Source organism: Polypterus senegalus, chromosome 13 (assembly GCF_016835505.1).
Source record: "Polypterus senegalus isolate Bchr_013 chromosome 13, ASM1683550v1, whole genome shotgun sequence".
Lineage (NCBI taxonomy): Eukaryota > Metazoa > Chordata > Cladistia > Polypteriformes > Polypteridae > Polypterus > Polypterus senegalus.
In genome coordinates, this window is record NC_053166.1 from 110,446,806 (window position 1) to 110,469,846 (window position 23,041).

At 39.9% G+C, this 23,041-nt stretch overlaps 1 protein-coding gene across 2 annotated transcripts in view; it reads left to right on the forward strand.

The window, feature by feature from the left end:
* ctnna1 (catenin (cadherin-associated protein), alpha 1) overlaps positions 1-23,041 on the forward strand; it is a 205,777-nt gene that overhangs the window by 28,961 nt on the left and 153,775 nt on the right. For both annotated transcript variants that reach the window (XM_039775526.1, XM_039775527.1), the window contains exons 4-6: positions 7,974-8,140; positions 8,220-8,339; positions 13,356-13,625. In XM_039775526.1, the coding sequence (XP_039631460.1) occupies positions 7,974-8,140; positions 8,220-8,339; positions 13,356-13,625 (557 nt within the window). The remainder of the gene's footprint in view (positions 1-7,973; positions 8,141-8,219; positions 8,340-13,355; positions 13,626-23,041) is intronic.

Genomic DNA, 23,041 nt, shown 5'->3' on the forward strand with positions numbered 1-23,041 from the left:
TAGTTACTGCATCTTTTGGCTTATGTTGATCTGGAATGTATTTTGTGAATATTTTTAAGGTTAAGCCTGAAATGATGTTACTTTACCCCACTCCAGTTAATTTTTTTACCCGTCCTGGGTATAACATGACTCTGCATCCATCCTTGCATCTAGGCCCTTCAACCTGCAGGGAAAAACTTGGGGATTGGTGGCAGAATTGGCACTCCAGTCACCATAAAAAAACCTCACAGTTTCACTCCATCTAAAGTGGTGCTGAGGTATCACCCGTTGTATGGTTGTACTCGGGTCCTAATATGCATCCTGAGTTGGTTTGTCTGGTGGGTGTGGCAATGCACTGTATCAGCACATGCTCCTAACCTCCTCCTCCTGCCATCACCCTCCAAGGCTGAGGGTTTTTTATGAATCGCTGGCTACAATCTATTGCATGGAAAAATAAGGTTATTGGATTTCTGTTCTAAATGTAGTTTTCACATCTTAACATAAGGTATTTATCAAATTTAGTCTTGCAGGAGACTGCTGGAATGTGTATTCTGTTATCTTTCATAAATTCTAATTCATAAAAACATTAACTGCCGTAGTATGGATTGTATTTACTTATTTGTCTAATATGTTTGACAAAGAAATGTTGAGTTAGTCTACTTGTCTTTGTCTTCCCCTACTTGTATGATGGAAAAAAATTGATCTGGATTGTGGTCTAGAAATAGAATTCAGGGTGGTACATTTTGACAGCTGACCATAAGCATCTGAGGAATTTTATCATGTTGGTTATTCTTGGTTGACTTTATTTGTGCAGCTTCAGTCCCCCATGCATTTGAGCCCTTTCAGCTGTTTAAATTGCCTTTCGGTTTCAGAAGAAAGACTTTGGGTTTTCACTTGTTATATGGGGCTCGTTTCCTTGTATTTCAAAATGCCATGCAGGAATGGGGTTCTTGAAAAACTAATGTGCTTCTTGAAAAACTAATGTGCTTCAGAGCATGATGTATACTGTTTAGTTGTTGCAACTCACTATGCTCATTTTGTAATAAGTAATGCTTACCTGTTAATTTCCACAGCCAATCCAATTAGTCATTTTGGTGTTCCTTAAACTCGGGATATTTTCATTTAGCATAGCTTTTTTAGAAAATGTTTTTATCTGGTTTTATAAAGAAGTTTTTACATTTTTCCACACTTTAATTTTCTGTGTGAAATCAAACTTAATCTTTACATTAATTACATTACCTTTATACAAAGATGGAATATTAACTGGACCTATATTGGAAGACTGCATTATATTTGCCAACATTTCTGTTAAATATGACACATGCTTTTACTACACTCGTCACATGAATGCTAGAATTTGCATCTGTTTTTAAAGCTTCATTGCTAAATACCGTTTTTTCTGTTTTGATTCTGTTTAACCTTGGTGCTTTGAAACAATGAATTTTATTTTGCTATTAACAAATGGAATAGCTTTTTTTTTACACCAGTGTAGATTAGTCATATTTCCACTTCATCTGTACCTTACCCTGACTTTTGCTTGCTAGTTATTTGTACTGCCATTGTTCAGTTCTGTATGTGTTTATTGTAGGAGCATTTCTCCCGTGACCTTGAACTGTTATAAACATGTTAGAAAATGTGTGGATACTTGGTTGGAAATCTTTAGATTTTCTGAATGAGGAATGAATGTGAAACCTCAGTTTCTTCTTGAACTGTTTAGGACACTCACTCAAAGTGATTCACCTTGCAGTTTCTCTCCTCTTACATCCTCTGTGGCACCAGTCACTTTTTTGCTTTGTGCTCTCCCCCACCATATCTTATCTTATCTCTGGTTTTCGACAGATCTTGACGTTTTTGGGGTCCTCTGATACTGAAAACCTATCTCGTTGATGGGATGTGTTCATGTGTCTGTCAGTTCCTTGAGGATGGTCTAGAGCAGTGATGGCGAACCATTTAGAAACCAAGTGCCCAAACTGCAATCCAAAACCCACTTATTTATCGCAAAGTGCCAACATGGCAATTTAACCTGAATACCACCTAAAACTGAACACCATCATAACCAAGGAGCTGGTGGTGGATTTTTAGGAGGCCCAGGCCCCTCATGGACCCCGTGATCATCAGAGGTGAGTGTGTGCAGAGGGTACAGACCTATAAATACCTGGAAGTGCAGCTGGATGATAAATTGGACTGAACTGCCAATACTGATGCTCTGTCTATCTACTGAGCTTTTAGTTTAGAAAAGCAACTCGTACATTAACATCTTTTGTCTTAAAAGAAAAACATAATAACAGAGCTTTCAATGATGCAAACAACTTTTTGTTGAAAGGTAAAAGTTTGCATTCGGTATGCTTTTGAACAATTAATGTGCTTTTTGCTGTTGTATGCATGCTGATAATTTGTCTAACCTTGGCTCATACTTTAAGTTTGAGAGCAACACATGCAGCACTCAGGTTATCTGTTAGTCTGTTTCTGGTGTCAGATTTGATTTAATTCAAGGCTGAAAACAGCTGCGCACAAGCATAAGATGTTCCAAACAAAGTAAGGAAAGCAATCTCAAGTGCCTTCATTGTCTTAAGATTATTTGGCAGAGAATTCCACACTTAATTTCATTTTCATAACTAACTGTGCTGTCCTTTGTCATCCCTTCGATCCTCTCAAGTGTTTCACGCAGATCTTCCCTATTAAGCTCCGCCCCAAAGCTTCCATTATATATTACGGGGTCATGGATCAGGTGTGGCAATTAGCAACTCCCGGCAATAATTACAGATGCGGACGACTCCTCACCTGTGCGCTTAAGCGAGGACTGCCCGCATCATTTAAGCCGCGAGTGCGGCAATTATCTGTTAAAACTGGCCTTTTCAATTTTGAGCTGTGGACCCGCTATACCACATCACCTCCAACCCCACCACGGGAATCACAGGCTCAAAAGGCTGCAGTCCGTGCCGCACCCTCAAGCAGCATGTGTGCCGCCTGCCTTACTATTATGATAGCAATACTTTGCAGGTGATGGTAGAGTTGAATTTTTGCAGTATTGCCATAGTAATTGAGGCAAAAGAGAGCTGCAATGCAAAATTCTGCTTTGTACCATTTTTTAAACCATTTAGTGTTTTTAAAAAACACTATCCCAGAATACTTTTTAAATTTTTTTTTTATTTTTTGTTTTCTTTATTTCACCTTATACAATTTCTTGTAGGAATTTGTTAGTTTTCACATACCCCTTGGGGTCAGAGCGCAGGGTCTGCCGTTGTACAGCGCCCCTGGAGCAATTGAAGGTTAAGGGCCTTGCTCAAGGGCCCAGCAGATTAGGATCTCTTTAGGCAGTGACGGGGATTCGAACCAGCAACCTTCTGGATACCAGCACAGATCCTTGGCCTTTGACTACATTATTTTTAGTCTGTTCAGCCTCATGATTGTAATTCCATTTTCAGATGTATACTTGCATATTGTGACAATATATGAGAAGTCCTGCATGCTGTGATTAATTGACTTAACTGGCTTTAAAAAAAAAAAAATCAAATTACATTTTCTTAATTGACTAGATATCCCTGCCCCTTCCCCTCATTGGGTACAGGTAGGCTATGACTTTTTCCCACCCCCTCTGTCTGGGAGTGTTTCTCCTGAAGGCCTTTGAAAAAGGTTATTCATTGTGTAATATTCAGGTTTGAATGCTTTGGTTATGTTGCTGATGTATTGTGCATGATCAAAGAAACGGCAGTGCATGAAATAGATCCAAGTCAGTACTTTCCTAGGGGTTTTGGAGCAAGATATGGCTGGTCTCTGTAGTAAAAATACTCCAGGTTATGTACAAAAATCTACTCATCATACACATTATGGGTAACTTAAGCACATTAAGACAGCATGGCATTGGATATATCTACAAAAGAATGTATTCTATTTGTGCCATAATCGGACACATATATTACAATAAGTAAAACTTAAATGAAAAGTACAATGAGGCCAGCAACACGAATAGTGGGTTTTTTTTGTAACCAGAAAAACAAACATTTATACCTTTTCACCAACAAATCTGTTTCTCTTTTCATTCACTATATTTCACAAAAGATGTTCACTGTCTAGACAGGTATAAGATGCTGATAGGTAATTGATCACTGCCTTGGCCAAGGTGGTGAAATAGGCTCCATTGCATTTCTGATACTGAAGGGATCATTGCTATTAAGCTGAAAGAGAAAAGGTTTAGAAATGTTTACCTATATAACAATAAAAAAATATTAGATTGACCATTATTGTTGTAAAGAAACTGTACCAACCACTGCCATTAATAAAAACTAAAGTTTGACGTGTATATACAGAAATGCCATTTTATGACCCAAATCATTAAAGTTTGATGCTGCAGCACAAGCTGTTCCACAAGAAACACTTCGTAATGCAAATGTGCCTTGACATTTTGAGAGAATGCTGTATATTTCAGGGTGATTTTGTTTTAAAGTAATTCTTACATTAAAACTGGAGTAGATCTTGTTTCCATGTCTTTTACAGTTTAGAAATGGGGATCACTTTTTTTTTTTACATAATTTGAAGCTGCATTTTCGTATGCAGGTGAACCTGTTACTACTTTAAGTGCCCACTAAATTAATCCCCTTTCTTATTTTTCCACAGAGGCTCAACTGTCCAAAATTGTAAAAGGCCACTAACTGTGCTGCTGCAGCAACTGTTTTGTAGGCAATCTGGTAAACATATGTTGTAAAAACCTGATGAAAAGGGCAAGGTGATGCCTTTAACATTTTCCTTTTAATCTCGGCTGATGTTTGTAGAGCAGGTTTGCCCCGTGCTGTTAGCTTGTATTACAGTTCCAACAAGCTGCCATGCAGTGCAGACTGGGAGTTATCGGCAAATTCACAATGATGCTGATTATTTTGAAGTTGCAGTGTATGATTTGTGGATTACAAAAAGTCCATAACAAAGTTTTTATTCCAGGATGTCCAGCCGCATATAAAATTTCTTCAAGAATTTCTACATACATCTCCAAAAATGAAGCTGCAACATCTGAGTGCAGTTCCTTTTTCTTGTGTTGCCCTGTTGCTCTCTGCATACAATTCACCACCCAGTTGTTTCAAGTGCTGCTTACACTTGTTTTTGGCACCTTGGTCAAAAAAAATCCTTGTACTGTGGATTAAGGACAGTAGATAGTATAGTGGCTTAGAGAGTGTGCTAGTGAAGCATTTTTGTGTCGATCTCTAAATGTTTGTATTTCACCAACTGAACACCGCTAAGCAGGCATTTAAGTGCTTCAAAAGAGCGCATCAAGAGTTTGTCATATTAATGATCTGTGGAAGAATTTTTTTTTTTTTTTTGGTCACTGTTTATAACCGTATAATGTTGTTGTGAATGAATATGAATAATGTTGCATCCATGTGACCATGTTTTGCGAAATGTACTATACAGGTCATAAAACGAATAATTCCAAATATCATATATACCTTTTTTTTTGTCAGTGCGGCTTTGACATCATGGACCATAATGTGCATAATTCCGCATGAGCAGGAATCTATACTAATAAAAGGCAAAGCCCTCACTCACTCTCCAACTTCCTGTGTAGGTAGAAGGCTGAAATTTGGCAGGCTCATTCCTTACAGCTTACTTACAAAAGTTAAGCAGGTTTAATTTCGAAATTCAGTGTAACGGTCGACAACGTCCGCCACGTTGAACTTTTTAATTTATGGCCCCATCTTCACAAAATTTGGTAGACTGCTTCCCTGCGCTAATCGAAACCAATATACGTACTTATTTCAATGGTATGATGCTACTGTCGGCCGCCATATTGAACTTTTCAACGGTCTTTGTTACTTATGGGCCCATCTTCAAGAAATTTGATACGCGGGTTCCCAACGCTAACTGAATCCTACTTACGTACATATATACGTCCATATCCTGCAACTTGGTCACCGTGCGAGGCGGCGTTGGGTCCCCCATCCCAACGCCTCCCACGTTGTTGGCTGCCTGCCTATATAAGGCCGTCCATAGCTCTGGTCTCTACATTCCCTTCCTTGCTTCGCCATGGGATTCACGTCTCCCTGCTGATAGCTACAGCCTTTTTATTTAATCCATCCGCTGTTTTATTGTTCATTTATTACGATTATAGTAGCTGTGTAGGTATTTTAGACTTACTTTACATTGTTCAGGTACCCATTTCTTTTATCATTCCAACCGTACCCCCATTAACCTGTCTATCGAGGTGATCACCATCGATGAAAGAACTGTCACTTATCGAGTGGTTTCCATCCCCAGAGATGGCACCTACCTTTTCCATTCTCTTTGTTACATATTGCACGGCCATATCGGGCTCAGTCTTGATATCCGGAGGAACATTGTGTCTTATGTATTGAAATGACTGGGACAGGTTCAAGGTGTGGACTGATGACGGTACAAGAGAAATATACTACTCAGGAGCAGTATAAGAGTGAAATGCTTAAGACTTTAAGACTTTCACCTATGGTTCTGCATGCGAGTTGATGGCTTCCGCTGAATTGTTCGGTTGTCGCTTTCAAGTGTACCGAAATGGCCAAATATTTTATACCTTTCGACAACTGCCAATGCCTCTTAAACATCTTTGATTCACAGGTGACGATTTCAGTAGTGGACACTTTGATGTTTTATGGATGTTTAAATTCTCAAAAGCTGGATGTGAAGTTATCGATGAAACCGGTTGTATGCTTACAACGCTTGACCGTTGCCGAATGTCACTTCAACACAAGTCCTGCAAATACTGTCGTAATTGAAGCAAACCATGAAACTCAACCGATTATGACAGCAGCAATCCAAGCTGTGAGATTTGAAACAAGATTACTGTTCACATGGCCAACTGTACGTTGCATGCTCAAGAGTAAGCTCAGCGCACAGCTTGGTCATATTGCAACCAGAGGGCCGAACTCGCAATGTAGTATACAAAGAGATCCTTAAATAATTATTTGCATATTCTCCCTCAGTTTTAAAAAGGTTCATTTTCTTCTTAATTTCCTCCTGAATGGGAATTCTCTTGCTCTTTATATGGCTCTTGTTGGTGGCTCACTATTCTTAAAAGGACCACTTGAAGTTGCAGGCTTGCAGATTTTTACAGGCTCATTGCAACTGCTGGTGTTATACCAAGTCATTGGGTGTCATCCTGGGCTAATGCATCTTGTCAGTGCTATTATGATGATCACAATTTTTTCCAGTACAATAAATCAGAAGTGATAAAAGCTTGACGTGTTGTGTTAGGAAGGCCAAAGTAGTAGTCTCGAATTTTCACATTCATGGTGGTTACCACCCTTAACCCTTGCTAATGTGAAGGGTTTACCTGTATTCTCATTACAGCCACACTTTAATTACACAAGCAACACACTGACTTAACTCTTGCAGTTAACGATTAAAGTGAACAAGTATTTTTATGGCGTATTCTAACTGGAACTGAATGTTTTCCATCAGTCTGTTCACCCCCCAATATATGAAGGGGATTTTTGAATTACCTATTGTTCAATAGCTCATGGCACGAATATACAAAACTGTCATTCTGCTGGTATAATTTCATGATTGGCAATCAAGATACTTATTTTCCTATGGGGGTGGTTGATGGGCATTGCATTTTTAATGGCTTATGGATGCAAAATGACAAGTTTTGTTTTGGGGAGAAAAAAAAAGTCTGGGATACTCTTATCACTGCAGTAAAATTGGTTTGCTGATTCATTCATATGATATACCTTAGCAGGCCATTTTTATTTACTGAAAGGTAGGTATTCAGACCATTGGAAAAATTAAAGGGGCATGATTTGTGCCACTAGTTGAATAGGCCTGGCTTAAAATATAAATTCACTTTGATTTCTGTGTTATTTTACCAATTACAGAAATGCATGAATAGTACCTGCCTATTGCATTGTAGTATCTAGTGTCTTTTGTTTTAGCTCTTTTTATATAAAGGTGGTGTTGCTGCTGCTAATAAAATAATGGAGTTTTCTTACCAATTTCACAACTTTGCAGATTTTAAAACTGAATTTTTCTTGTAGGTGAATCCATGAAGCTAGCCTCTGGGGAATTTGCTGATGACCCTTGCTCATCAATGAAACGAGGGAACATGGTGCGTGCTGCTCGTGCCCTACTGTCTGCAGTAACTCACCTTCTTGTATTGGCAGATATGGCTGATGTTTATAAACTTCTCGTTCAGCTAAAACTGGTTAGTGACACTTTCATCTGAAATTAGTGACTTTCTTATTGGTTGTGCCAGGTACTTGATCTTGTATTTTGTTTCATAGGTTGAAGATAGCCTTGTGAAAGTCCGTAATGCAGGAACTGAGCAGGAGCTGGGAATACAGTACAAGGCCCTGAAGCCTGAGTTAGAGAAATTGAACTTAATGGCAGCAAAGAGGCAGCAGGTGGGACTCTTATTTAAGTTTTTCGTGTACTTTATTTCGGGTGTTGTAATTTGCCACCTGAAAAATTAGTTTAATTAGAAAATTGTACATTGAATTGGCTTGTACATTGTTTTATTAAGTGTAATACCTGTTACTATGATTTAATTGTATGTTCCTGTGGGCAGTTTTAAATGTTTTATAACGGGTGTTTTGTGCCCCCAAAAATTTGTAAAATGTAAATTCGGTAGTTACAGGTAAGTTATTTGTGTAACTGATCTATTGAATGATCAGATACAATCTGGTGGTGTACTTTCATTTGTTGAGGCCTTCTAAATGCCATTTTCTTTCAGTAAAAAATTTATTTACCCCCACCAAAGAGTCTTCAACTCCTCTGAGGCTTGTCTACAAGTCAAGTTGCAGAGCATGCATTGGTACAGTGAGTTGCCACACCCACTACATGACGAAACAACTCGGGATCCCGGTTGGCAACCCCCCCCAGGCAGACACGAGGTCCACTGCCGCCCTCCGGAAATGACCCTCTATCTGCTGCAACCAGGTGTTATGTGGGCGACCCCTTGTCCTGGTCCAGCCACTTGGGTCCCCAACAATGAGGATCTTACGAGATGGATCACCCTCGGGTGGTGATTGAAGCACCGCATGGCCATTGTGCTGTAACTGACGCTCCCTCACAGGGCAGGTACTGTGCCTCATTCGGGACTCCATGAGCAACTGCTCATTTGACACCAAGTCAAGCCAACGGTACCCAAGGATTTTCCGGAGAGACACCGTACCAAAGTAGTCCAGTCTTCGTCTCGGGTCACTGGATAGTGTCCATGTCTCGCAAACATATAGCTAGACGGGAAGAACCAGGATTCTAAAGACTTGGACCTTCTTCCTTTTGCATAAATATCGGGAGCACCACACATCCCTTTTCAGCGACCTCATGACACCCCCATGCTCTCCCAATCTGTCTACTGACTTCATAGGAAGAGTTACCAGAGACATGAATGTCAGTGCGGAGGTAAGTAAACCTCTTGACAAGCTCGACACTCTTTCTGCAGATACACTGCTGATGGCTATGCCCAAGAGGTCATTAAAAGCCTGGATCTTGGTTATCTGGGACACTTGCAAGCCCAGACACTCTGACTCCTCGCTCAGTCTCTTAAGCACCCCATTCAGAGCTCTCTATTGACTCCGAAGATCATAGCATCGTTGGCAAAGTCAAGACCCGTGAATCTATCTTCATCAGATGCTCTACAGCCACTGGACCCCATGACCTTGCCCAACACCCAGTCCATACAAGCATTGAACAGAGTAGGAGCAAGAACACACCCCTGAAAAACAGAGGTTCTGCCTCCACTCTTCACAGCACTCATAGTACCAGTGTATAGGCTGGCCATGATATCCAGCAACCTCGAAGGGATCCCGCGAGCCCTTGGGATGTTCCACAGGACAGCTCGATCAACTGAGTCGAACACTTTACGAAAATCATCAAAGGCTGCAAGTAATCTCTGCTGATGCTTGCGCTGCATGAGAACCCTCGGTTCCAGGATGCAGCCGATGGTAGACTTCTTAGGCGTAAACCAGACTGTTGGGTTGCTGGTAGGTTATTAAGTGATCACGGATCCAATTGAGCATGACCCTAGCAAGGGCCTTACCTGGCACAGGGAATAGTGTTATCCCCCCTGTAGTTGCCGCAATCCAGGCGATCACCCTTCCCTTTCCAAATAGGAATGACAAGTCCCGTTTTCCAGTCAGTTGGGATGATGCCAGTCTCCCAAATGGATGCAAAGATTGCTTGCAATGCCAGGGGAACAGCCTTACCACCAGCCTAGAGAAGTTCACCCCAGATACCACAGATCCTTGCAGCCTTCCCTTCCCTCAGCTAATTCACCACCTGTACAATCTCAGTGAGCTTTGTCTACCCCATACATACAGTCATATGAAAAAGTTTGGGGAACCCCTCTTAATTCTTTGGATTTGTGTTTTTCATTGGCTGAGCTTTCAAAGTTAGCAACTACCTTTTAATACACTGTGTGCACAATTAGGCAAGTGAGTATTTTGACCATATCCTTTTTAATGCGTATATTCCAACTCCAAGCTGTATTAACTTGAATGCTTATTGGATTTAAGCATGTCAGGTGATGTGTATTTGTGTAATGAGGGAGGGTGTGGCCTAAGGAGATCAACACCCTATATCAAGGTGTGCAGAATTATTAGGCAGCTAGTTTTCCTCCGGCAAAATGGGCCAAAAAAGAGATTTAACTGACTCTGAAAAGTCAAAAATTGTAAAAAGTCTTTCAGAGGGATGCAGCACTTTTGGAATTGCTAAGATATTGGTGTGTGATCACAGAACCATCAAACATTTTGTTGCAAATAGTCAACAGGGTCGCAAGAAACGTGTTGAGAACAAAAGACGCAAATTAGCTGCCAAAGATTTGAGAAGAATCAAACGTGAAGCTACCAGGAACCCATTATCCTCCAGTACTTTCATATTCCAGAGCTGCAACCTACCTGGAGTGCCCAGAAGTACAAGGTGTTCAGTGCTCAAAGACATGGCCAAGGTAAGGAGGGCTGAAACCCAACCACCACTGAACAAGAAACATAAGTTGAAACGTCAAAACTGGGCCGAGAAATATCTGAAGACAGATTTTTTTCAAAGGTTTTATGGACCGAGATGAGAGTGACTCTTGATGGACCAGATGGATGGACCTGTGGATCAGTAATGGGCACAGAGCTCCACTCCAACGTGGAGGTGGGGTACTGGTATGAGCTGGTATTTTTAAAGATGAGCTAGTTGGACCTTTTGCATTGAAGATGAACTCAAAATCAACTCCCAAACCTACTGCCAGTTTTTCGAAGACACTTTCTTCAAACAGTGATACAGGAAAAAGACCATGATTTTTATGCAGGCCAATGCTCCATCACTTGCATCGAAGTTCTCCACTGCGTGGCCAGCCAGTAAAGGCCTTAAAGATGAAGGAATAATGACATGGCCCCCTTCCTCATCTGACCTAAACCCTATCGAGAACTTGTGGGCACTTCTTAAATGCTAGATTTACGGGGGAGAAAAACAATACACCTCTCTGAAGAGTGTCTGGGAGGCTGTAGTCACTGCTCCACAAAAAGCTGATCGTCAACAGATCAAGAAACTGACAGACTCCATGAATGGAAAGGCTTATGACTGTTATTGGAAAGAAGGGTGGCTATATTGGTCATTGATTGATTTTTTTTTTTGAAATGTCAGATGTTTGTAAATTTTGAGGTGTTTATTATTCTCACTATAACAGATGAAAATTTTCCCATCTCACTTGTTTTATTTTCATTTTTCCTTTAGTTGCATAATAAATCTGCACACTAATAGTTGCCTAATAATTGTGCGCACATATGTATTCCCCTGATGATGTTCACACTCACATTTCCGTTGTGAAACATTCAGATTTCAGGTTTATTAACATTTTGGATTGACTGATAGCACTGTGTTTGTTCCATATTAAAATTAATCCTCAAAAATACAACTTGCCTAATAATTCTGCACTCCCTGTATATGACATTCCTTATAGAAACAGTAGTATTTTAGCAGTGACATTACGTTTATTGGATTAACAGAAAACATGCAATATGTATCATAACAAAATTAGACAGGTGCATAAATTTGGGCACCCCAACAGAGATACCACATCAATACTTAGTTGAGCCACCTTTTGCAAGTACAACAGCCTCTAGATGCCTCCTATAGCCTTTGAGTGTCTGGATTCTGGATGGAGGTATTTTTGACCATTTTTCCATACAAAATCTCTCCAGTTTAGTTAAATTTTGATGGCTGCCGAGCATGGACAGCCTGCTTCAAATCATCCCATAGATTTTCAATGATAATCGAAAGTGAGGGGAATGTGGTGGCCCTTCCAACCCCTGCATAACTTTGTGACTGATGCTTGAACATTATCCTGAAGAATTTGTTGATATTGGGTTGAATTCATCCCACTCAACTTTAACAAGGGCCCCAGTCCCTGAACTAGCCCCACAGCATGATGGAACCTCCACCAAATTTGACAGTAGGTAGCAGGTGTTTTTCTTGGAATGCTGTGGTGTTCTTCCGCCATGCAAAGTGCTTTTTGTTATGACCAAATAAGTAAATTTTTGTCTCATTAGTCCAAAGCACTTTGTTCCAAAATGAATCTGGCTTGTCTAAATGAGCATTTGCATACAACAAGCGACTCTTGTTTGGTGTGAGTGCAGAAAGGGCTTCTTTCTCATCACACTGCCATACAGATATTCTTTGTGCAAAATGCGCTGAATTGTAGCGATACACCATCTGCAGCAAGATGTTCTTGCAGGTCTTTGTAGGTGATCTGTGGGTTGTCTGTAACCATTCTCTCAATCCTGCACATAAGGCCACTCCTGTGTTTTTCTTGGCCTGCCAGACCTGGGTTTAACAACTGTGCCTGTGGCCTTCCATTTCCTGATTTCATTCCTTACAGTTGGAACTGACAGTTTAAACCTCTGAGAGAGCTTTTTGTAGCCTTCCCCTTAATCATGATACTTAATCTTTTGTTTTCAGATCTTTTGAGAGTTGCTTTGAGGATCCCATGCTGTCACTCTTCAGAGGAGAGTCAAAGAGAAGCACAATTTGCAATTGACCACCTTAAATACCTTTTCTCATGATTTGACACACCTGTCAATGAAGTTAAAGGCTTAATGAGCTAATCCAACCAGTTTGGTGTTGCAAGTAATCAGTATTGAGCAGTTACATGCATTCAAATCAGCTAAATTACAAGGGTACCCAAATTTTTGATTTTATTTCATACAACTCAATACTGCTTCACTAAAAAATCTTTGTTCGGAAACACCCCAGTACTCAGATGTTCCTAGGAAATGAAAGACATACCACTGCTATATTTTTTGTTGAAAGTAGAGTAAATTATTACACAGGCTGAGATAATCAGACTTTTATCTTCTAATAGATCTTAAGTTTATATCAAATATCTGTATCTGAGCTTTTTCTTGGTAGGTTTATATTTTTTGTTTTATTTTAAGGAGCTTAAAGATGTCCACCAAAAGGATCAGATGGCTGCAGCACGTGGAGTGTTGCAGAGGAACATCCCTATGCTCTATACTGCTTCACAGGCCTGCCTTCAACACCCTGATGTGGCTGCTTATAAGGCAAATCGAGACCTTATTTACAAACAGCTTCAAACTGCTGTGTCTGGTATCTCAAGTGCTGCTCAGGCCACTGCCTCTGAAGATGTTACCTTTTCACAGTCTGCAGGAGGAGGTGAACTGGCCCATGCCCTCAACAACTTTGATGTGAGTGCACTTTGGCTGTATATATTAAAATTGTAGCATTTTGAGTATGGATGGATAGATATACACTGTATATACATTTTATTTTTTTATTAACAAAAAACTTCAGTTTTCCTGGCAGAGAGCTTGGAATTTGTAGCGTGACACCCTTAATGCTCAGTTTTGTTCCCCAAGGGCAAGTCAGATTTTTTTTTCTTTTTCTTTGCTTTGTGGTGTTTTTCATCCTATTACACATATGAAGAAAGAAATTTGGTCCAAGAGTGTTGGCAGAATGCACCATATCATGAAAAAACTTGTATAGGCACTTGTTCTGTCAGGCAGAACTTGAACTAGATATTCTTTTTTAATACCTTGTCGTGTAATCTGACATCAAATCAGTGAGATCATGAATGCTTTCTCTCGGAGTATCATGTAGTGTGCTGTTGGCTTCAGCACCGGATAAGTGGTATCGATTTCATGTTTTATATAACTATTTATTTTTAAAAAAAAAAAAGCCCTCTTGCATCCTAAGTGGAATAAATATTAACCACCTTTTTTGTCTAATATGAAACACTTTTACTAGAACAGTCAGACCTGCCATGCCATGGAGCCTGAAAATCTGTTTACTATTTTGTAACACAGCTCTGTTTGCAAATCTATAACATTTGCCAGCATTTGAAGTGTCTTACAAATCTAATTCTTCTAACTTGCAAAAGTGTCATTTAGCAGATATTGCTTTGCACCTAATGCGAGTTACTGTTACCTTGCAAAGATGGGCCTAATCATGATAATTTGGCATGCATCCTAGGTGGAGTTGGTGGTGTTGTGAAATGGAATATAATTAGCAAACATCAATGTACTGAAGCATTGGATATCCTGTAAAACATTTAGTATAACACCTACTGTAGACTTGCTTTCTATTAACACTTATTGTTGACTCTCTATATGTAAAATGTGATCTGCTCCTGTTTGTGTGACCTTTTTACATGTGAATGTTTCATGTTGTGGAACACCTCTCCAACCTGTTCAGTGCTGAGTATACACATGTGTAGCTGAATAACATCTAGTTATGTAGAAGCTGCAGTTTTCAGTATTTATTCAAAGTGGGGTTGTGTGTGTGTGCATATATAGGAATTTTTATTTTTGGCTCAGTTTGAATTTCTATGAAGAATCCAGTAGATGGAGCACTTGATACATGTTTGGAAAATCCACTGCTAGTTCTGTTGGCCTGTTTACAAAGGAAAGTGCTTTTTTGCCTCTTTCAAAAATTGTGGTTGCCTTTTTTGTTTGAGTTTCTTTCCATATGGATGTAGTTGCACTGTTTTATATGAATTTGTGTGTATATACTATAAAATGTGCTGTTTGCATTAATGCATCCTTATTTCCTTTTAGTTGATGACCAGAATAATGCAGATTTACAGCTTCAGTTAATCTACAGCATTATCAAGAATTCTTTTTTCCAAATGAATAGGTTGGATGGATGGATTTAGTAATTTTTAACTTTAAAATGTTTTATTAGGTGGAACTCGTTTACCTTTTAAAAAAAAAAAAAAAATTGGCTTAGATAACTTAAAGGGTTTATTTTTATTTCGTTAGTAGATCCTTTTCACATTTAACACTGTCATTTTTACATCAGACATGACTGCCTTCAAAGAATACAGATGTGAGTTGCTGCTCACATGTTGGCAGTCTATTATGATGGAGGAACCAATTGATGAGTCATGTTTAGTTTCCTTGACAACAAGATCTAGCCTATAATACTCTGCCAAAGGCTTAGAATAGCTGCTGATATTTTGGATTTGCAATGATTATATACACTGGGCTCTTGGGCTTTCTGAATTGTTTGAAAACTTCTTGTCAGAAAATGGGGAGGGGTTTGGATGCTGGAGGTTATCAAATCTGCAGGATTTTGTTTTCCTGCAACCAAACACTTCCCAACCCTGTGTGTGTATGCAGCACACAATGTTATGTAATTTGCTGAAACAGTCTTCCTCCTTTTTTTTTTTTTTCTTTCCCCCCATATTTTAAATTGTGCCTTACACGTTTAGCTCCCACCTTGGTTATTTAAGGAATATCATACAAATTTCTTAAAAATATGCAAACACAAATGCCTCTAAAATCAGTAAGATTTACTGCGAACTGGGTTTTTTTTTTTATATAACTGTTTGCTTTGAAACAAATTGGTCTAAAGTGGTCTTTGTGGTATTTATTGGGCCTTCATTGCTCGGAGCTTCAAATACAGCTGCTCTTTGCAGATGCTTGGGAGTAGAGCCCATATAGATAAACTATTCTCTGGCATGCTCTTTGTGTGATTGTACATCCAAGTGATGTGAGGAGTGAAAAAATGGGGTTGGGATTATATTAACAATTTTGAATCCCATATGTATATTTGTGTTGGTTTTACCTCGAACCAACCTTTATATTTATGTCCTTGTGAATTTGTTTTTCTTATTGCAAATATACAAAGTTGCTTCTGTGCTCTTAGTGAGTCCATGATGATTAAATGCTGCAGCTAGTGGACATGGCCTTTTTTTACCAAGTCTTGAAGTGCTTTCATAAAGTGTTTTTATAAATTGAAGTACTAACACTAGAATTCCTGAAGCCTACGAAAAAAGTCGTAATCCCGGGCCACCTTAAATTCCATCACGCCTCTCCATTAGCATCTTTTGTTTTGCAAATGTGTTGATAAGCGCAAGCCGCCTGCTATCCCACCACCACCCCTCACTGCCACAGCTTAAGTCAGACAAAATGTTCTCCCAGCTCACTGAGGTGCCTGGAATTTGTATAGAGTAAATAATATATTTAGAACACCTGTGTTTAAGGTGTGTTCCGTGTTGCAGTGATCTGGGTAAATGTAGGATGACAAGAAATGTGAGGTAAGAAATGTTGAGGACCTAACTGTTTTCCTGTTATAGTACCAATGACATTTTGAAAGGAATTGTATAATGTGTGAAAATTGAAGTCCAAATATGAAACGCTTTCACAAAAGATACAAGTATAACAAAACAAGTGTGCTTTTATTCAAGAATATAACCAAATATAACCTGCTGCTGCTGTTACTGTTATAGAATAAACATACATTTGATTTGAGTCTGTAACAGCTGGTGTAAATTTTGTTTTTTTAAATTGTTATTCTGTTACGTTCACGCTCTCCCCGGTCTGACACTCTTTTCAAATAAAGAACTGGTATAGAAGAGGTGAACTCAAATACCTAGCATTTGTCTGGCGTTGTAGACATAGAATATGCATGAAATGCATGTGTTCCAAATAACTATTTACCCTGTACAACTCCGGATACCTCACACCCAGATAAAGAGACTTGAGCTGCGGTAGTGGGGGGATGAGATAGCAGGCTTCTTGCTGCCAGTGCTGATTGATACATTTGTAAAACAAAAGATGTAGAGTAGTTTTCCCGTGCAAGCTTTATTATTTAATTTGCATTATCAAAACGGAGACTGTAGGGAATTTAGTTGGGCTCTTAACATGTTGTCCCTGAATTCTTCAGAATCTATACAGGGCTATAGTCCGTATTTCTTTTGCTTAACTATAGTCTTGGAAAAGAACATACTTTAAATTTGAATCCTGATAAGAATACTGAAAATTGCTCTGGTATACCGGCTGAGTTGAGAAATTTTGGTGTAATTTTTACTACCTCCACAAAGCCACATTTGTTACTTGTCGCAAAGCTGAGTCATGTTGCAGTGGTGGTCTGTGGAGTGCGTGTTCATTACCTTCTTATGGTAGTACAACTCTAAAGATGGGAAAAGGTGGTAAAGAATTATTGGCCAAGATTGACTTGCATCCACTTCACAAACAAAAAGAGCTGGTTGGCTTCAATTAATTACAGCTATATTTGAGTCTTCACATGCATCCAAGTAGTGCATAACCTACATTTTACTAAAACTGAAGTTTTAGTTTGTGAACTGTGGAATCTGATGATAGTAAGTCTGTTAATATTTTGCATTTATTTTGTATGCATTTTCTGCAGAATTTCATGTGCATTTGCAACCTGGAGAGAAACACAAGGGCGTAGAGACGTGAGCTTCACGTTAAGATCGCGGAAGACATTTAAACAAAACCGCGAGATGAAAGAGATTGGCGACAGAGCATCTTGCGGGGACCTTAAACATGAGATTCTTGCAAGACACGCCCGACTTGCAATCAATATCAAATAAGCCAAGAGGCAGCAAAACATTCAGTCATCTAAAGGATTTGTGCACACACAGATGTACAGATATATATAGTAATCCCTCCTCGATCGCGGGGGTTGCGTTCCAGAACCCCCCCGCGATAGACGAAAATCCACAAAGTAGAAACCATATGTTTGTGTAGTTATTTTTATATATTTTAAGCCCTTATACACTCTCCCACACTGTTAACATTATTAGAGCCCTCTAGACATGAAATAACACCCTTTAGTCAAAAGTTTAAACTGTCCTCTATGACAAGACAGAGATGACAGTTCTTTCTCACAATTAAAAGAATGCAAATAGATCTTCTCTTCAGGAGTAGAGAATTTCAGAGGGAGAGAGAGCTCGCAAAGAAAAGCAAACAATCAAAAAATCAATACTTGTGCTTTTAAGTTTGCCGCGCCATTTTTAGAGTAGCGTTAATATCTTCTAAGCAAACAGCCTCTGTGCAAACAGCCCCTCTGCTCACACCCCCTCCGTCAGGCGCAGAGAATATCAGAGAGGGTGAGAGAGAGGCAGAGACAAGCAAACAATCAAGCTCCGCGAGGGATGCATATCTTATAGCATTGAGGAGTTTTAGTTAATGTGTAATACATGCTCTGATTGGGTAGCTTCTAAGCCATCCGCCAATAGCGTCCCTTGTATGAAATCAACAGGGCAAACAAACTGAGGAAGCGTGTAGCATAAATTTAAAGACCCACTGTCTGCAGAAATCCGCGAACCAGCGAAAAATCTGTGATATATATTTAGATGTGCTTACATTTAAAATCCAGCGATGGAGTGAAGCCGCGAAAGTCAAAGCGCGATATAGCGAGGGATTACTGTGTGTGTTACTGTGTGTGTGTGTGTGTGTGTGTGTGTGTGTGTGTGTGTGTGTGTATGGATGGATGGATGTGGGTACACCACCTAAGGGAGGGGCCAAGGAGGTTGGGTGCAGTGTGAGTTGGGTGGTGGCCGAAGGCGGGGACCTTGGCAGTCTGATCCTCGGCTACAGAAACTGGCTCTTGGGACATGGAATGTCGCCTCTCTAAAGGGGAAGGAGCCTGAACTAGTGCGCGAGGTCGAGAGGTTCCGGCTAGATATAGTCGGACTCACCTCGACGCACAGCTTGGACTCTGGAACCAATCTCCTTGAGAGGGGCTGGACTCTCTACCACTCTGGAGTTGCCCCCGGTGAGAGGCGCCGAGTAGGTGTGGGCATACTTATTGCCCCCCGACTCGGAGCCTGTGCATTGGGGTTTACCCCAGTGAACGAGAGAGTGGCCTCCCTCCGCCTTCGGGTGGGGGGAAGGGTCCTGACTGTTTGTGCGTATGCGCCGAACGGCAGTTTGGAGTATCCACCCTTTTCGCAGTCTCTGGAGGGGTTGCTAGAGGGCATACCTTCTGGGGATTCCCTCGTTTTGCTGGGAGACTTCAATGCTCACGTGGGCAATGACAGTGAGACCTGGAAGGGCGTGATTGGGAGGAATGGCCCCCCCCGATCTGAACCAGAGCGGTGTTTTGTTATTGGCCTTCTGTGCTTGTCACAGATTGTCCATAATGAACACCATGTTCAAGCATAAGGGTGTTCATATGTGCACTTGGCACCAGGACACCCTAGGCCTCAGGTCGATGATCGACTTTGTGGTCGTGTCGTCGGACTTGCGGCCATATGTCTGGGACACTCGGGTGAAGAGCGGGTCAGACCTGGTAGGCCCAAACGTGTTGAGGGTCTGCTGGGAACGGCTGGCAGAGTCCCCTGTCAGAAGTAGCCTATATGTGTGTATATATAGCGGCCATATATATATATATATATATATATAATATATGTATATATGTATATATATGTATATATATATATATATGTATATATATATATATATGTATATATATGTATGTATGTATGTATGTATGTATGTATGTATGTATGTATGTATGTATGTATGTATGTATGTATGTATGTATGTATGTATGTATGTATGTATGTATGTATGTATGTATGTATGTATGTATGTATGTATGTATGTATGTATGTATGTATGTATGTATGTATGTATGTATGTATGTATGTATGTATGTATGTATGTATGTATGTATGTATGTATGTATGTATATGTATGTATGTATGTATGTATGTATGTATGTATGTATGTATGTATGTATGTATGTATGTATGTATGTATGTATGTATGTATGTATGTATGTATGTATGTATATATATATATGTGTGTGTGTGTGTGTACATACACATTATGTACATCACAATTTTACTTATTTATGTTCTACTTTACTGTTATCTTTCAATCTATGTATATGTGTGTGTGTGTACACAGTGGTGTGAAAAACTATTTGCCCCCTTCCTGATTTCTTATTCTTTTGCATGATTGTCACACAAAATGTTTCTGATCATCAAACACATTTAACCATTAGTCAGATATAACACAAGTAAACACAAAATGCAGTTTTTAAATGGTTATTATTTAGGGAGAAAAAAAAATCCAAACCTACATGGCCCTGTGTGGAAAAAGTAATTGCCCCCTGAACCTAATAACTGGTTGGGCCACCCTTGGCAGCAATAACTGCAATCAGGCGTTTGCGAAAAATTGCAATGAGTCTTTTACAGTGCTCTAGAGGAATTTTGGCCCACTCATCTTTGCAGAATTGTTGTAATTCAGCTTTATTTGAGGGTTTTATAGCATGAACCGCCTTTTTAAGGTCATGCCATAGCATCTCAATTGGATTCAGGTCAGGACTTTGACTAGGCCACTCCAAAGTCTTCATTTTATTTTTCTTCAGCCATTCAGAGGTGGATTTGCTGGTGTGTTTTGGGTCATTGTCATGTCGCTTCAGCTTGAGTTGACGAACAGATGGCCGGACGTTCTCCTTCAGGATTTTTTGGTAGACAGTAGAATTCTTGGTTCCATCTATCACAGCAAGCCTTCCAGGTCCTGAAGCAGCAAAACAACCCCAGACCATCACACTACTACCACCACCATATTTTACTGTTGGTATGATGTTCTTTTTCTGAAATGCCGTGTTCCTTTTACGCCAGATGTAACGGGACATTTGCCTTCCAAAAAGTTCAACTTTTGTCTCATCAGTCCACAAGGTCCAATCATTGAGATGTTTCTTAGCAAAATTGAGACGAGCCCTAATGTTCTTTTTGCTTAACAGTGGTTTGCGTCTTGGAAATCTGCCATGCAGGCCGTTTTTGCCCAGGCTCTCTCTTATGGTGGAGTCGTGAACGCTAACCTTAATTGAGGCAAGTGAGGCCTGCAGTTCTTTAGACGTTGTCCTGGGGTCTTTTGTGACCTCTCGGATGAGTCGTCTCTGCGCTCTTGGGGTAATTTTGGTCGGCCGGCCACTCCTGGGAAGGATCACCACTGTTCCATGTTTTTGCCATTTGTGGATAATGGCTCTCACTGTGGTTCGCTGGAGTCCCAAAGCTTTAGAAATGGCTTTATAACCTTTACCAGACTGATCGATCTTAATTACTTCTGTTCTCATTTGTTCCAGAATTTCTTTGGATCTTGGCATGATGTCTAGCTTTTGAGGTACTTTTGGTCTACTTCTCTGTGTCAGGCAGCCCCTATTTACTATGTATACTCCTATGTATACATCTAAGTATTTTAATTTTTCAGAGAGCAGTAATATTACGAATATAATGGATTCTGTGTCCTGTCGGAGGAAGCACATAGTGATTCACACACACAGCACAAAAGATCGAATGCAAAGCAAAGCATTTAATGTGCTACTTTAGTTATGATGGGATTTGAGAAACTAGTAAATTAAATGATTTTAAGATGAAGCTTATGATCTACTTTAATGACAAAATAAACTACGCGATTAAAGTGGAAATTGCGAGATTGAAGTTGACATTTCGTGCTTCCCCAAAAACAGTGTGCATTTTTTTTTTTCCTCTGTACCCTAATAAGCTTTCTTTTGACACTCGGACGGTGGGCTACGACTTGCCTTTTCGCGGCGACTTTGATATCTGACTTTTTTTTTTTTTATTATTTCTGGCCGTGTGCGACTTTGATCTTGAGCTTTCCAGTTTCTCCGACACTGTTACTCTATCAACTTCCTTTTGTTGTTTATACCACTTTTTTCGTTTTTCCTTGCCTCCACTTGGTATTCGCTGAAGTTATTGTATTTTCCCACGTGCTTTTACCGTTGTCTTTTCACAGAAGGCTGATTTACATATTCCAAGTGGCGGCGCAGTGGGTAGCGCTGCTGCCTCGCAGTTAGGAGACCCAGGTTCACCTTTACGCCTGGTGCAGCTGCGTCGTTCTATGTAAGTGGACGTTTCTTGCAGGGAGGGCTTCGGTTTTCTCCAATCTGAGTTCACCTCTGTTATAGCGCGTCTTTATTTGAAAACAGCAGTGTCAGAACGCGACTGAGAGAATAAAACTGAATAAAAAAAAATGGTAACTTTGACAAGCACTATAAATTTACTGCGGTTGTTACAGACATAAATTTTTTGTATAATATTAACAATAATAGCAGCTCTCTACTCAAAATGGTAAACTTGAGAAGCTGCCAGCATCGAACCCAGAAGCTCTTGATTGGGAGTCGGCGGTTCTTGGCATTGCATCACGCAAGCTGTCGCATCAACCACCTACCGTAACCTGCATTCTTTTTTCTTCAGTTATATTCTTGAATAAAAGTGCACTTGTTTTGTTATAATTTTTGTGAAAGTGTTTGTTTGATATTTGGACTTCAGGCTTCACACCTTATACACAAGTTGTAAAGACGGTCCTTGGGTGTGTGTGGGAACTCTCTCTATACTATTCTGTCCTCTGCATCTCCTGGAGTTCAAAAGAAATACCAACATGCAGCAACATGTGGACACTGGCCAAGATCGGAAATAAAAGTGCACTTGTTTTGTTATACTTGTACCTTTTGAGAAAGTGTTTATTTCATATTTGTATTTCGGCTTCACACATTAAACATTTCATGTCTACATTTTTTCAGTTATTACTAAAACATGAAAACTGTTTCACTTATTCAACGTTCTGCTGGCCCGTTTATGATGGATAAGCGAGACTCTAGAGTGTGTGTGTGTGTATCTTGCAGCTTGGAATTAAAGTGAAAAGTGCATTAGCTTGTTAACTTTGACAGCCCAGTTTTTAATATTTAGCAAGCTCAATGTGTAGTAAAAACAATCTTGTAGGGTTATCTGTATATGCTTCCTCTAAATATGGCTGCCACTAAGCATCAGTCTTAATCCCTTACATCTCTTACACTAGAGCTGGTTGATTAGACCGATCTT